The sequence below is a fragment of the Camelina sativa genome, chromosome 4 (genome assembly GCF_000633955.1).
Source record: "Camelina sativa cultivar DH55 chromosome 4, Cs, whole genome shotgun sequence".
Classification (NCBI taxonomy): domain Eukaryota; kingdom Viridiplantae; phylum Streptophyta; class Magnoliopsida; order Brassicales; family Brassicaceae; genus Camelina; species Camelina sativa.
Window position 1 is genome coordinate 27,947,593 of NC_025688.1, and position 15,931 is coordinate 27,963,523.

At 37.6% G+C, this 15,931-nt stretch overlaps 2 protein-coding genes and 1 pseudogene across 3 annotated transcripts in view; all 3 read right to left on the bottom strand.

Annotated features, from left to right (window-relative positions):
- Positions 55–5,329, bottom strand: LOC104782930 (type I inositol polyphosphate 5-phosphatase 12-like). The gene is made up of 11 exons (XM_019245070.1): positions 4,253–5,329; positions 3,907–4,159; positions 2,999–3,803; positions 2,790–2,917; positions 2,608–2,692; positions 2,305–2,470; positions 2,179–2,219; positions 1,774–2,041; positions 1,569–1,692; positions 1,121–1,481; positions 55–1,034 (listed from the first exon to the last, which is right to left on the bottom strand). Exons 1-11 carry the CDS (start codon positions 5,106–5,108, stop codon positions 222–224), a joined length of 3,900 nt encoding a protein of 1,299 aa, XP_019100615.1. The 5' UTR covers positions 5,109–5,329; the 3' UTR covers positions 55–221.
- LOC104782931 lies at positions 10,358–12,461 on the bottom strand (annotated as a pseudogene).
- LOC104782932 (thiocyanate methyltransferase 1-like) overlaps positions 14,429–15,931 on the bottom strand; it is a 2,696-nt gene continuing 1,193 nt past the window's right edge. For both annotated transcript variants that reach the window (XM_010507993.2, XM_019244342.1), the window contains 6 exons: positions 15,605–15,691; positions 15,413–15,513; positions 15,239–15,338; positions 15,098–15,144; positions 14,910–14,988; positions 14,429–14,554 (listed from right to left, as the gene is read on the bottom strand). In XM_010507993.2, the coding sequence (XP_010506295.1) occupies positions 14,516–14,554; positions 14,910–14,988; positions 15,098–15,144; positions 15,239–15,338; positions 15,413–15,513; positions 15,605–15,691 (453 nt within the window). In that variant the 3' untranslated portion in view covers positions 14,429–14,515. The remainder of the gene's footprint in view (positions 14,555–14,909; positions 14,989–15,097; positions 15,145–15,238; positions 15,339–15,412; positions 15,514–15,604; positions 15,692–15,931) is intronic.

Here is a 15,931-nt window from a genome sequence, read left to right on the forward strand (position 1 = left end):
ATCCTAAGATCATTACTCATTAGGTAGTTAGATACTAGATTACTTTATTATGAATGTAAAATGATAATGAATGAAATTAAAGAGGGAGAAAGTGTTGGTAACTGATGTAAAATACAAACAAGCTAGTGAGCATGAACAAATTTACAGTTTTAAAAATAGGTTGGTATTTGTAATAAATTTACTCTCAAAAAATTTCCCTGATTTTTTATCAAAAGACAAAGTCAACGTTTGCTGTGGCCATTCAGGCTCTCCTCTCCCGTTGACAAGTTATCATTTTTCTTCCCACTCTGCGACATGTATGAGCTTGACAATTCTTCATCGTTCTTCTTTTGAGACTTGGAACATGAGTCTCCCTTGTTCTTCTTCTGAGACTTCGAACCGGAGTATCCATCGCCCTTCTTCTGAGACTTGGAACTGGAGTCTTTATCGCTCTTCTTCTGAGACTTGGAGCTCGAATCTCCATCGCTCTTCTTGTGAGACTTGGAGCTAGTGTCTCCATCACTCTTCTTTGAGGACTTGGAGTTGGAGTCTCCATCACCCTTCTTCTGAGACTCGGAGTTGGTGTCTTTGTCACTCTTCTTCGAGGACTTGGAGTTGGAGCCTCCATCACTCTTCTTCGAAGACTTTGAGTTGGAATCTTCATCACTCTTCTTTGACGACTTCGAGTTGGAATCTCCATCACTCTTCTTCTGAGACTTGGAGCCGGAATCTCCATCACTCTTCTTACTATTCTGAGATTTAGAGTCTCCTTCATTCTTCTTCAAACTCTGGGATTTAGAATTAGATGGATTGGAGTCGATCCTAAGAGATTTAGCCGAGAAGCAGTGACGAACATGGACCCGGTGGCACACAGTCTCAGTCGAACAACCTCCTTGTACATTCACCACAAGTATTGCTTCTTTATCCCGTGTGTCCTCACACCACCAATTCTGAGGAATTCCATCTACAAACTCTTCTAATGTATGGAATTCCTCATGGTGAACCGATACCTCCACTAAACTATCCGGTTTTATAGTTCCTGCAGCTGGCGTTACCTGAAACAAAAAGAAGCCCCTATCATCTTAACAAGGCAAGTCTTGAGAGAATTGTGACCAAGGATTGATCGTTTTAGTTTGGATACCTCGAGCCACCTTGGGAAACCGAATGAGCCTAATGGATGTAACTCAAGTGTGTCTTCGTCTTCTCTCACTGTACTCTGCCCTTCGCATAAGATCCTAAACACAGCGTTCTCCTTGACGCATTTATTGGTGATGCGAAGCACGAAGGTGTCTTGGTTCTGGAGAACGATGTTGTTGCTGCTAACAACTGTCTCTGGTACATAACGTAAGTCATCGAGCAACGCTTTGACTTTCTCGTTGGTCTTGATGATTCTACCAAACTCTTGTCTCCTAACTGATCTATCGACATGCTCTATCTTCACATGGAATTTGCAACGGACCGGTTTGTGATCACTTTCCGTCACATCCATACAAGCATCATACCTATCCATAACACGCCAGTATGGTTAAAGACTTGGAGTTTATAAAAGTGTTTGAATCTTATAACAGAATGTGTAAGGAGAATCTTACAACATAATTGAAGCAACCACAGGACAGTCTAAACTGCATTCAGATTCCGGACTCGTACGTGTGTCTCTGTATATTACTCTGTCACACCATGCAGGAATCCGCTTTTTCTCACCTGAATCGTACCCTGGAGAAGAAAGAATTGGCAAAATAAAACATCAAAACTTTTATATGCTGCAACACTTGCATACAAATGTTGGTTATGTACCTCCTAACCCAGGCCGGTGTCTTTCAAACTTATAAGTTGGAGGGAAAGTAATGATGGCTTCACGCATTCCTTGAAAAACTCTTCCAGCTTTCATCTCTGCCCTGAGCTGATCTTTTTCTCTAAGCCAATCAAAGCTTCTTTGTGAGACAAAGTCCCTAGCTTCATCATATGATATACCAAAGAGGCGGTAGTTGAAATCACCAAAAAATACAACCATGTCCGCCTCTGCTAGGTCCTGTTTTGTCTCTTCTGTATTTACGTTTACATTCTGCAGAATGTGTGAGGAGTCTAAGGTAAGCAAAAAACTCAAACCAAAAGTAGGATAAAAAACATGACTGATCTGTAAACCATGATCATTAGCTTTGTGTTAAACTAGACATGATGAAATAACAAAAAGGGACTTACATTTGCGCTCTTTGCAGTATGAGAACCGGTAGACACACCAGCTGCAAAAGTTAAAAGTCATGAGGTATACACATGAGCTGCCTTCAAGAAAGAGAAGTGAGGTAAAAACTGGGTGTAAAGATATACCGGCTGGTGCATTATGAGCACTTGATGACCGGGTGAAAGACATTGTTTTGTAGATGTGATCAAAATCAGCATTCCTGCGGTTTACAGCTTCTAGATGTGCGGCCAAGTGACAGTTGATGAAGCACATAATCCGATCAAAGACCCTAATTCTCAAACCTACACCTCCCTAATTTGACGTGTAAAAGTAAACCAGGTAAGATGCTATATCAGAAACAAGAATGATCCACATGTTGGAGAGAAAGAAATAAAATGATAAAAGAAAATGTATTTTGTCTTAATCGGAAAAAAAAAAACATTATATACCTTGTTTCCTATTGCGCGTCCAAAACCACATGGAACCGCTGCAACATCAATATCGCCTACATGAGTTCTTAGATTCTTCCTTACCCTGAATTGATATCAAAATATATCATGACACCATCAAACTATGAAAAAAGCTTTACTTGTTTGTTGAATAAGCTATCTCATGGATTAATTCAACTCACCAAAGTGATATGAGCAAACCCGCTAATTGCCTCGATCCCATGCGTTCAAAAACTGCTTTTTCGTCTAAGGTCTTCCCTATTGTATCTATCCAGTACTGCCCTATTGTACTCCCTTCATTTCCTCCTACCTAATATTGAAACAAAATGAGTTAAAAAAAATTTTGTGAAGGAAAAAAATAGTCAGCATACTTTTTCAACTATTGTCTCACCGATTCCTTAGCAGCTGACATTGCCAAAAACCCAGCACCCATTTCTACTTCTTGTAAGCCTACGACAAGAATACCAACATCTGATGCTACAGAACCTAACCAAGACATAAGCGCGTCATGAGAAGCTTTTCCCTGGCCAACATTCCATGAACCAATCAGAATCCTAACACTGTCCGTCTGTGCATATGTCCGTTCTTTCTCAGCCAATTCCGACCTTATAATCCCGTCAAGAGGCCCAGGAGAAATCACATGCCATCCACGTATACCACCGTGAGTGGCTAAGCTGAAAATGTAGCCATCAGCTGATGCCATCTTTATCACTGCGTTATTATGTCCAACCCATCCCGCGATTAGATTGCCTTCAAGATCAATAATCTGGATGTGACCACTAACATAACCAATGTATATTCTTTCCCCAAAAGTGCAGAAACACAAAACAGCACACTGATGGTGACGAAAGTCTTGTAAACGGTTTCCATTTCCGTCCCATTGTATAAGCAATCCATTTGTGCATCCAGTCCAAATCATGCCATCCCCGGCTAAAACCATCGCTTCTGTTCTCTTGGCATCTTCACATGACCCTCCTCCTCTTGTTGCAACCCTTCTAACAGCATCTGCAGCTCCCATTATTGCATTCCTTGAGCGTTGCAAGAATCCATGCGATTTTTCCTTTTTCGAAGTGGATGCCATTTTTGTCTTCGTCTCATCTTCTGCAGGTTGATCCTGTCCTGATGGCATTTCAACCCTGTTTTCAGTCTGACCTTCTGTATTGAACACTTTCAGTAGCTCTTTTGTACGACCATCCCTGCAACGATATTGACCCCATTAGAATATCACATCAAAAAAGACACAAAAATACCAAAACTTGCAATCGAATTTTGGGGCTCTAAGAATCAATCAATACTCACCATAAGGAGAAGGTTTGAAGCTGAGCAGCCCAAATTTTAGATCTTACATTATCAGCTAACAAACACTTGACTTCAGAGGAAGATATATTGCAAGTTCCGTTGACAGTAACTTGAGCCCTAAGATCAATCCCTGACCTTTCTACCAACAAAGCAGCCATATGTTTCTCCTCCAACCTAAGCGAAAGTGATTTCTCCATAGATTCCCAAGTCCATATCTTTATCACACCACCTTCCGAACATGACCACAAATCGCCTAGAATTTTCCAATAATAACAAGCGATAGACATCAGATTGAATTCAATACAAGAATAAAAATATGAACTTTTTTAGGTAGAAATGTATTTACCATAAGAGCTCATGATAACAGAATTGACAGGACCCTTGTGAGCTTGCCAAGAGAGACCTTCCTTGAAAGGAGAATCATCGCAATCATCAACCTCATAATCCATCTTCCAAGAACGAATCTTTCCATCCTTGTGACCACTCCAAACAAGCCTATTCCCATTATCAACCATCAAACAAGTGGTGGGGGAAGTACTAGCCGACTCATGAAACGGGGCAGCATCCTCATCACCTCTCTGTACACGATCGCTTAAACCACAACCTGGCTCAAAGGCATCATCAAAGTTCCAGAACCTAACGCCACTCTCTTGTCCAGCCCACAGTTGCGTCCCAGTACAAGCAATGTTCCTCAAGAATCTCCCAACCTGAGTCTCCTTCAACGGATGTGGTCTCAACTCTAAACAAGGAGGACGCGCAGAGTGCAAAGGAGACCGCGTAGGTACTTTAAACATCCCAACGCCGCCTCCAGATGCGACGAACTCAGGGAGCGGTTGAAAATCCTCTCCGATATCAGGCTGGTGAGTGATCAAGTAATCATCAGAATCTCCAGTATCACCTCCTCCGGTGAAAGGGAAAGAAGAGGAATTGGTGGTGGCGGCGTAAGGATAGAACTCGTCATCGGAAGAATCTCCGGAGATACCGCAGCCAGAGATGATTTCAGTGATTTTAGGGATATCGTCGAGGCTGTGCTGACGCTGACGGTGGCGATGGCCTTTTTGACCGGTGGCACGGAGCTGGTGGCTATAAGAATGGATTTTGCGAGGAGGAGGAACAGAGCTCATGGCGGAGAGAGCGTCTTCGTCGTCGTTGTTGTCGTTGTCGTTGTCGGAGCAATGGTGGTGGTTGTTGTTGATATCCATGGCGGAAAGGGGGATTGAGGAGGAAAGAGAATGAGAGAAATGGGGTGTGAAGAAGATGTAAGAGAAGAGAGAAGAGAGAGATGGAGCGAAGTGTTCGGGAGAAACATGGCGACAAGAGACTTTGTTGCTTCTCTCTCTCTTTGCTACTCCATTTTTCTTGGGAGATTGATTTCTCTCTGCACTGTGCTCCTCCTTTTTCTCCTTGCCTTATTATTTCTTCTTCTTCTTCTTCTTCTTCGTTTTAATTTTTTTTTCTTTAATCAATTTGGTTTTTTTTTTTTAAGATAATACAAAAACAAAATTGATTAGTATTTTTCTTTAGAAATAAAAACAATTCATACAAAATTAATTAGTATTTATTAATTAGCAACGATAGTATTTATGATAAAAAAAAATACATATATATATATACACACATATACTAATCTCTTTAGATTATACATACACCACTTAAAATAAATTTGATCGAAAAAATTAATATGAAAAAAAAAACAAAATTAATTGTACTTTTTTATGATAAACATAATTGTTACTAATAAATCATCAACATAAAATTGATACAAAATTAATTAGTATTTACTGGTAACGTTAATGTTCATTATTAATTAAAAAATGAGATCTGTATATATATTAATCTTTTAGATTATATACATCCACCAATTAAAATAAATTTGATCAAAAACAAATTAATACACAAAAGAAGAAAATTGATCCATTTTGTTTCGATTAGTATATATATTTTTAGTCATAAACATTATCGTTACTAATATAAGTCATCAACATAAATAAGAGTTAATATATATAATTATTTTTCGTTTGGTTTTCCAATTTTATTTTGTAAGTTTCGTTTGTTTTTGGCCTATTTTTTTTATTCTTTTTCTTCAGAATATATAATCTTCCAAGAATGTCTATTGCCTTGTTGAACAATGAATATACAAGAAACTCAAACCAAAATCAAAGTTGAAATAAAAAAGGCTTTTTTGTAATGGTCCGTTTTCCCAATGAATTGGGCGTTTTGAGTTGAGAAAAGGCCCAATGGCTTTAACCCGGTAAATTGGGTTTTTGGAGTTTAGAAAAGCTTAATAACTTATTGTCAGTTTCTTTTAACTTATTACTGTATATGGTTGAATTCCTGATTGATTATGTGTTGATGGTAATATAAATTAGGGTTGGAGTCCTGTGGGAGATTTTAATTGATTATCCTATCCTTTTTTGTTTTTCCTCATAATCTTGCAAGAATGTCTTTCGCCTTGTTGAAGCTACAAGAAACCAGTAGGCCCCCGACTTATAAGGTAATTGGATTTCTTCTATCTATATTGTGGATCTCTCTCCCTCTCTTTTGCATCATCAACGTAACTCTCATGATTCTACACTTTTTTTTTTCCTTTGGTGCAAAGGAACTGTATGATGCTTTAACACCATATCATCATCGGCTGGAATTAGGGGAAAGTTTCTATACGATCCCTACCAACCGTCCGCGGTAATTACTCTCTATCGAGGCACGGGGCGGATTTTTGCGCCCCAATGCTATTGAATCTTTTAAGCTTGGCAAGAATATGTTGTGGGATGAGCCCCTCTGACGAGGAAACTTGCATTTCACCATCAACGTACGAACCACCTTCTCCTGATTACTGTCCTTCTCCTTCTTTTAACTGGCCTAATTCTCCTCCTGTTTACTGTCTTAATTCTCCTCCTGTTTACTCTCCTCCTTCTCCTGTTTACTCTCCTCCTTCTACTCCTGACTATGACTATGCACCTATCTTTGACAATGAATTCCCTTTGACCTCCTTTCCCTACGATGAGCCAGCTAAGGTAATTTTTGCACTCTTGTTTACGTAATTCTGGGAGGTTTTATTTTATGCTACTGATCCATATCATATCATATCATATATATCATTATTCTGATTTTGGACCCTCTCCATCCATCAGAGTTATTATAGAGTGGATGATGAGCTGTTTGGTAAAGTTGGGCTTCACTGCTACAATCTCCAAAATGTAAGTCTTGTTTACCATTTTTATTGTTTTGTATCTTATCAAATATATCGTACAAGTTCTTAAAATCTATTCTCATCTTCTTCGCAGCGGACAAACCTTGAATTTTTCTGCCTAGACGACGAGGAATATCCTAGGCTTGTAAAATTTTATGCAAGGGATCCAACTCGAGAGTTTTCCATTGGCGAGTTCTTAACAAGGGTGGTTGAGTCTGTGAAAGATGGCTGCTGCTTGAGTTTCATTTCAACCCAATGCACATTATTGCCAGGTAATTTGTAATTTGGTTATGCATCTCTTGTTATTATTATTATTATTGTTATTATGTCCTAATCTTTCTTGGTCGTCACGTCTCCTTGGAGAGAAGGAAGGCTTCCCAATCTGTGACCACTTTGACAAACTTGCCGTGGGTGCTTTCTTCACAGGTGATATGCCCAACTCGTTGCCTGAGGTTACCACCACCAGTGATAACCTGCAATTCTACGAGGTAGGTTTCCCTTTTTAGCCCTTCACACATTATTTAGAGGAAGCATGCCTAGCTAGAAAACACATTTTGACTTGATTTTTGCAGTTGAAAGAGTCAGAGCTGGAAGAAGAAAAGGATTGGCTTCTTCTCTAGTTGGAACTCTCGTTGCGCACCAATTCTTTCCCGGTGAGAACAAAAAAAAAAACACAGACTTTTACAACAAAAAGAGGATGGGAATTTGTGTACTAGGTGGTAGGTTATAATGAGATCTCTTCTTCATGTTGTTGTGTTGCAGTTCTCATCACTGTGTGAAAGTTCATTTGACCTGAAAAAGGTAATTGTGCAAACCAGAGCAGATGTGTTTTCTAAGAAGAAAACCAAGTCCGAGAATGCAATCTTCTACATTACCTTCACATCCTGTGCCCAAGACGGCATTCGTATCATAAGGAATGCTATCATAAGGAGAACAATGGATGGAATTCCAGGTCATATGTCCCTTGAAGTCAAGTGTTTGGTGTGAAAGCCACCATTATGTGTTATGTTTTTTTAAGTATCTTATCGTCCCATTATGTCTTTATGTATTTAAGAATCTAACCGATCTTGAAGGCTGTTCGTTTGGTGAACTAGACAAAATATCTGGATACAGTATCAAGACGCAGTATCTGGACGCAACATCTAGATGATGTTCGTTTGTGTTATTGGTTCATGTATCCATAAATTGTATCTCGATTCAATTATGTTTGTTTTGTAATTTGATATCTGTATCTGGAACAATATATGTAAAATACCAAAAAGCCTTTTATTTTATCTTGAATATGTTTTAGTGGTTTAAATTTACTTATGTTTTTTTGCTTATTTATATATTAAATAAATATTTAAAAATGAGATTTTGTGTTATTGGTAGAAAAACAAAATTTTGCAATTTTGGCGGGAAAACAAGATTTTGCGAGTTTGGCGAGAAAATAAAATTTTACATTTTTTGCGGAAAAACGTAATTTTGCGGTNGAATGCCTTTCTCTTGCTTCTTCCTTGCTTGTCATGCAAGTGAAGCACCGGGTTTGTTTGCATATTTACAGTATTCACCTATATTTTTATATGGTTGTTTCTCCATCTCTCTTATCTATCTTCTTGTAAGAAAAGGTCATCTACACTAATCTCACCTTAGTTTACACTGTAAATTTGAGTATAAGATACTCTCCTCGAGGCTGCCTCTAGATTCCTCGCTTTCTGCTAAAGTTGATCGTCTCCTTCTGCTTCATTGCCTATACGTTCATGTTGATGATGATAGATTTAGCTTGCAAGTGTTTTGTACAAGTTGGCGCGAATTCCCTTTTTCTCTCTTCTTAATTCGATCCGAATTGAACTAGTTCTGTGATTCTTTGCTTCTCATGTTTTTCAAAGGAATGCTTTACACTTCCCTTCTTTTGCAGGCTTCCGTTATGAGTTTTTGACTCTTGTCTTTGCGTTTTACATTCATTAATTGCAATTATTATCATATCTACACATATTTCTCCTATATATACTTGCTACATCCGCTCTTGTTTGTGTTTCTTCTCTTTATGCAGCATTAACTCTTTCAGTTCCTACTTTTTTTTCAGCTCCATTCCATTCTTATTTGAACGCCTAACATAGATACTCTCCGACTGTTATCATAAAAATTCAAAAAATAAGGGCACATTAAGAAACCAACCACAGTCTAATATATATAATGGTTCGTCATACAAAACAACAAGCTGTAAAAGCGACAGAATTGAAAGAAATGTATTCACAGGCAGCCAAAACGGTTAACTGCATGAAATTGGTTGGACCTTTTTAGAGTAACTCTGTCTCTATACATGAGTTACTTGCATGAGTCTTCAGAACTTGTTTACACAAATATCATCAAACCCCTGCAGCCATTAGATTTTTTTGATTTAATGATAGACGTAAACAAAAGACATGAGAGAGAATGCCATGAAAGTACAATATCACATCAAAAAGCCCATTTAAGTATCTAATCGATCTTGATCGTTCTTGAGATGGTGACTAGTTTAATGTTTTTGCTTGTGTGCTAGTCATGCAAAGGGGTAATGACTTTTAGTTCCATTTTGGTTCTATATATAGTATAGTAAAATAGATTATTATTTGATCATAACATTATTGTTACAAACAATAATCCTCACATTCAACACCTACATTGCGTAAATAAAGAAAGATAATCATTTTATTTATTAGAAGATCAGAAGACTACATATATAATAGTCTTACTAACAGTGAAATCTATTATTTCTTAGAGATCAATTTATGTCAGTTTTGTGTTCCTATGTTTTTCGTACTCAGTGCTACGAAATAATTCTTGTCAAATTAATTTGCTTGTAACCTAGGAAATATACCAATATGCTTGGCACCTAGGCTTATCTGATAACTCTCAAGACGTTGTGTTCCGTGCTCTACTCGGAGCAGAGGTTTGAAGTTCCCGCGATTACCATATCAAAAGTGCATATAGTAATGATATAATAAAATGAAAAAGCATAAATGTTTGAATAGACTCTTCTTCTTCTGTCATTTCTTTGATTCCACGATCGATCTCCATTCTTTTGATACAGTTTTGAATTTGAACAGAGATCTCAGATTTTACGGGAAGCCTCTACAATATCTGTTTCAGAGCAAAATGGGTTAGGGTTTTCTCCGTCTACTTCATCATCTTTGGTCTGTGAATGTCAATTTCCCTTCAGACAAAAATCAGTCTTTGACATGCATAACTAACAGTTTACTTGACTTTCTTTTTTCTTTTCCGAAACTTTCTATATTTTACAATTGTTTGCTCATTTTCCTTTCTTTGTTTCTCCCAAATACTTTAACTGTTTAACAATAAAAAAAACATTACAGTATATATAATCTCTCAGAAAAGTCAGAACTTTATTCAGTCAGAGGAATGATGATCTCGACTAGAGGACCTCCTCATATGATGATGGTGGGAATGCATGTGTTTATGACGTTTGTGAGAACGGTCTTCTTCTTCTCCGCGTTTTGATCTTTTGCTCAATCCAGAAACTTCACCCTTGTTGTCACCATATCTATCTTCCATACCTCGTGATCTCTCTTTTCAATCGGAACGGGAACGCTCCTCTCTGTTTTCGCTGCGTCTTCTATGCGAACTGTGTGTGTGTGAGCTCGACCTGTGACTGTGATTAGACCTATGGCTGCTTCGCTCTTTAAACTCTTCTTCCCTTTCTACAGAACTCTTTTCCCGATAATAATATCCTTCCTCTCTATCATCCGACACACTTCCTTTTCTCCTCGGAGGTGATGGGATCTGCATCCACAAACAAGCTATAGTGCTTAGAAGTTAGAACTTTATCATAGTGGCATTGAACAATCCCATCAATATGTCACTTCTATCAGAAGAACATGTACAAAAGACCAGATAAAAGCTAGCTAGCATGACAAAAAAAACAAAGGGATAAAGTTTGAATGACTGTAGTAGATTGGTACTGAAGTTAAAAGACAAAGTAGACCTGTGTGCGTGACATATATCTTCCTTCAGGTGGAAGCTGAATGCCGAGTTTTTGCAAATCTTCGTGAGGGATTGGTCGCCTGATATCAACAAACAGAAATAATGCCCACTTGAATAAATACTTCTCGTTTTGAAGGAATATGATAATCAGAAGAAGGTTCATGCCACTATGCTTTGCTGCTGGTGTTAGATCTTTGGACAAGCTAAATGAAGAGCAAAACAAAACCGTACAAGGGAGCGCGGAATGGTCTTTCTCGTCCTCCAAAACGAAGTTGTCCGGATTCTTTCCTACCACCAAGCCCACCTCCTGCTTAGAGAGAAGAAGATTTAATCTACTACAAGGAATGAATGAAGATATAACTCCTATAGACAGTTCATGAGAGACAAAAAAAAAAAAAAAGTTAAAGAACGGCAGACCTAGTCTTCTTGGTATCCATCCAGGCATCAGTTGCTGCCGATTGTAATCAACAATAATCTCTCTACCATCTATTAGTGAATGATGAGCATCCTGTAAAAAAACATCACAAACATTCTCACTCTGACACAACCTACACCAGTTTCCAGAAACGAGCATGTACATGGATATCTTCAATGCGTTGGCTTAGTAAGGATTTCAGACAGCTTTCAAGAACAAAAACAAGAGGTAAAAACGCAAACTTTTAGCATCACAGCACCTCATAAGCACGGAGCATATCCTTTTCGCTCTCAAATTCTACAAAAGCATATCCTCGTGAAGAACCCGTCACTACAAGAAGAGGAGACTCAATAATCAAACAAAATCTATAATCACAGTTCTACTAAGACAATAGCTTGGTAGAAGCAACAAACCAAAGATCATAAATTTCCTAAAAGATAGAAGCAAAGTGTTGATATCATAATAAGCAGAACACTGGCAAAATCTTACCAATGTGCCTAACCAAGCGCAAGTTCTTAATCCTACCATACTTAATCATCACCTGTGAAGAAGAAAAGTCCATAATCATACTCAAAGCATAGTTTACACGAACATTAAAAAAAACTAAGTGAAAATTCCAATCATTAACCTCTCGAAGAGTATCCTACGACCCACGAAGAGAGTAGAGTAAGGATCTCCAACAGATTTTGAATCACCAGAAGGATCATCTTCCAGAACAAACCAAAATCAATGACTATTTTAGGATTCAGAAACCCAGAAACACTGAAAGAGAGGAACAAAAGAGAGAAAGAGATTGAGTATACATACACAAGCCGGCGTTATAACAGAGGAGAGCTCGACGGACGCCGTTATCATGTGGAGCCACATCAGTTCCGTCGATGCTTCCGCCTTGAATCGGATGATACGACGTCGCGTAGAACACTTTGTTCACGACGTTGTTTCCTCCGCCGCTCATCTCTTCTCCCTCTCTCTCGGCGGCTCCGGCTAGTCAACAACGATTCAATGAAATAAAGAACAAAACGTCGTCGTTCTAATTCACTACTATTTTAAGCCCAATATATATAAATTGGGCCTATTAAAGCCCATTTAAGCTGAAATCTCACCAGACCCATAAGATTTTTTTCTTATTTGATTTGGCGAATTGCTTTTCATAAAACTGCTTTGAATTCCAGATTGATTGTGGTTTGAATAAATTAGGGTTGGAGAGTCCTGTGGGAGATTTTAATCGAATATCTCTAATCCTTTTTTTTTTTTTTTTTTTTTAATCATATCTTCCAAGAATGTCTTTCGCTTTGTTGAAGCTACAAGAAACCAGTAGGTCTCCGAGTTATAAGGAACTGTATGATGCTTTAACACCATATCATCATCGGTTGGAAGGGGAAAGTTTCTATACGATTCCTGTACCAACCTTCGGCGTGGTTGGTACATGGATCCATAATTACTCTCTATCGAAGCAGATGCTGATACAGGACGAATGGTTGCGCCCCGATGCTATTGAATCTTTTAAGCTTGGCAAGAATATGTTGGATGAGCCCTCTGACGTGGAAACTTGCATTTCACGATCAACATACGAACCACCTTCTCCTCATTACTGTCCTTCTCCTTCTTACTCTCCTTCTTCTCCTGTTTACTGTCCTAATTCTCCTCCTGTTTACTGTCCTCCTTCTATTGTTTACTGTCCTCCTTCTCCTGATGAGCATTCACCTAACTTTGAAATCCCTTTGACCTCCTTTCCCTAGGATGGGCCAGAGTTATTTTAGAGTGGATGATGAGCTGTTTGGTAAAGTTGGGCTTCACTGCTACAATCTGCAAAATGTAAGTGTATTTTAAGTTTCTCTTTTCTTCTTCTTCTTCTTCTGTGAAAGATGGCTGCTTGAGTTTTATTACAACCCAATGCACATTATTGCCAGGTAATTTGTAAATTGGTTATGCATCTCTTGTTATTATTATTATTATTATTGAGTCCTAATCTTTCTTGGTCGTCATGTCATGTCATGTCTCCTTGCAGAGAAGGAAGGCTTCCCAATCTGTGACCACTTTGACAAACTTGCCGTGGATGCTTTCTTCAAATGTGATATGCCCAACTCGTTGCCTGAGGTTACCACCAGTGATAACCTGCAGTTCTACGAGTTGAAAGAGTCAGAGGTGGAAGACGAAAAGGATTGGCTTCTTCTCTACTTGGAACTCTCGTTGCGCACCAATTCTTTCCCGTTCTCATGTGAAAGTTCATTTGACCTGAAAAAGGTAATTGTGCAGACCAGAGCAGATGTGTTTTCTAAGAAGAAAACCAAGTCCGAGAATGCAATCTTCTACATTACCTTCACATCCTGTGCCAGTCAAGACAGCAATCCTATCATAAGGAATGCTATCATAAGGAGAAAAATGGATGGAATTCCAGGTCATATGTCCCTTGAAGTCAAGTCTTTGGTGTGAAAGCCACCCACCATTATGTCTTTATGTATTTTTAAGTATCTTATCGTCCCATTATGTCTTTATGTATTTAAGAATCTAACCGGTTATCTTGGTCTTTCAAAATAACAAGCTGTAAAAGCGACAGAAATGAAAGAAATGTATTCACAGGCCAAAACGGTTAACTGCATGAAATTGGTTGGACCTTTTTAGAGTAACTCTATACATGACACATGAGTTACATGAAGCTTCAGAACTTGTTTGCACAAATATCATCAAACCCCTGCAGCCATTAGAATTTTTTTGATTTAATGTTAGACGTAACGAAATGAAATACATGAGTGAGAATGCAAAAGAGAGCATGAAAGTACATGATCACATAAAGTGTTTGATGTGAAAGCCACCATCTTATGTTATGTAGTTTTAAGTATCTAATCGATCGATATATAGCGTATACCCAAAGTGTAGTAAAATAAATTATTATTTGATCATAACATTATTGATACAAACAATAATCATCACATTCAACACTTACATTGCCTAAATAAAGGAAGATAATCATTTTATTCTTAAAAGATGAGAAGATTACATATATAATAATCTTACTAACAGTGAAATCTATTTCTTAGAGATCAATTGTTCTTCTTCCACCTCCCAAGCTTCTCTTTGCCCTGTCCATAATATTTATTCATCAGATCGAAAGAAGATCAACTATGTGTTTTACAAATTTTTAGTGTTTTTTGAAACGAAAGAAAATCAAAGTATAATACTGACATAATTCAGTTTTGGAAACCTAAAGAAAAGTTTGGTTAAAAAGTTTGAGTAGTATGTTAATTGTTCATGTACTCGTTTCTTATAATGGTTACTCTGTATATAAACATTTTATAATGTATGGAATTTCATGGCATTTGTGTTATGTAGACATATATATACACCAAAATCATAAGATTTAGACTAATGCTTTGATATTATAATATACGCTAATTATAAGTAATCTCGCGCAATGTGAGTGAACTTCTATTATACCTTACGAGTAGGAATGGCGTGTGGATTCTCCTCGATAGACACTGATTTAAATCCTACGGGAACCAACACATCTTCGTAGCTGATCCACATAAAACACACACACAATTAACATTTGCTTAACTCTGAAGTATTGATTCAATTACACTATAATTCTACGTTTAAGACAAACTGAGGGATTGATTACGTACGTAGAGACATCAACTTTGTAGGGAGGTCCACCAACGTGGTCGGTAATCTAATAATTGAAAATGAAAGTGTTCCATATATTCGATGAGTATATATCATTGAATTATGGAACATTCGCACGACAATAGATTGAAAATTATTACCGGATACATGAGGGTTATGAGTTCGCCGTCAGGTTTTAATAGTTCATGCATAGATTTAGCCCATGCAGGTCTCATCTCCGGTTCAATGGCACAGAAGAACCTGTTAATTATATTAGTTAATTAGATTTTAATTATTTACTGCTAACATTATGTTTTCATAGTTAATAAACTCACACATAATCGAAGATGAGGTCGAATAATTCGTTAGGACGCCAAGTGAAAACATCTTCCTTCACGAACGAAACGTACTTTGCCTTTGGTGAGGAGCTGTATGTCTATACGTAATCAACATAAAGTATTATTAATTTTTCAGTAGACAAACGTAGTGAGAATGTGATGATGAGATGACTAAACCATTTATTTAACCTCATTAGCTTTCGTGAGGGCGCTTTCAGATATATCCAATCCAACAACAAAACGTTCAGGGCTTGCCATCGCAACGACGTCGTGTCCCTATACTCACATTCATAACATGATTTATGTGCAAAGTTAACTAACAAGTATTTTATTTTCAGAGTTGTTCATTCATAAGTAAATTGGTTCAACCTAAATTAACTTATTAAGTAGAGAAGTTCATCTAAAAAAGCAAGAATTAAACTGAAGAACAAACAAAATAAATAAAGAAAAACTACACCAAATTAAACTTCTTTTAAGAAATTTATTGCGTCTTCAAAAAAAAAAAAAAAAAAAAAA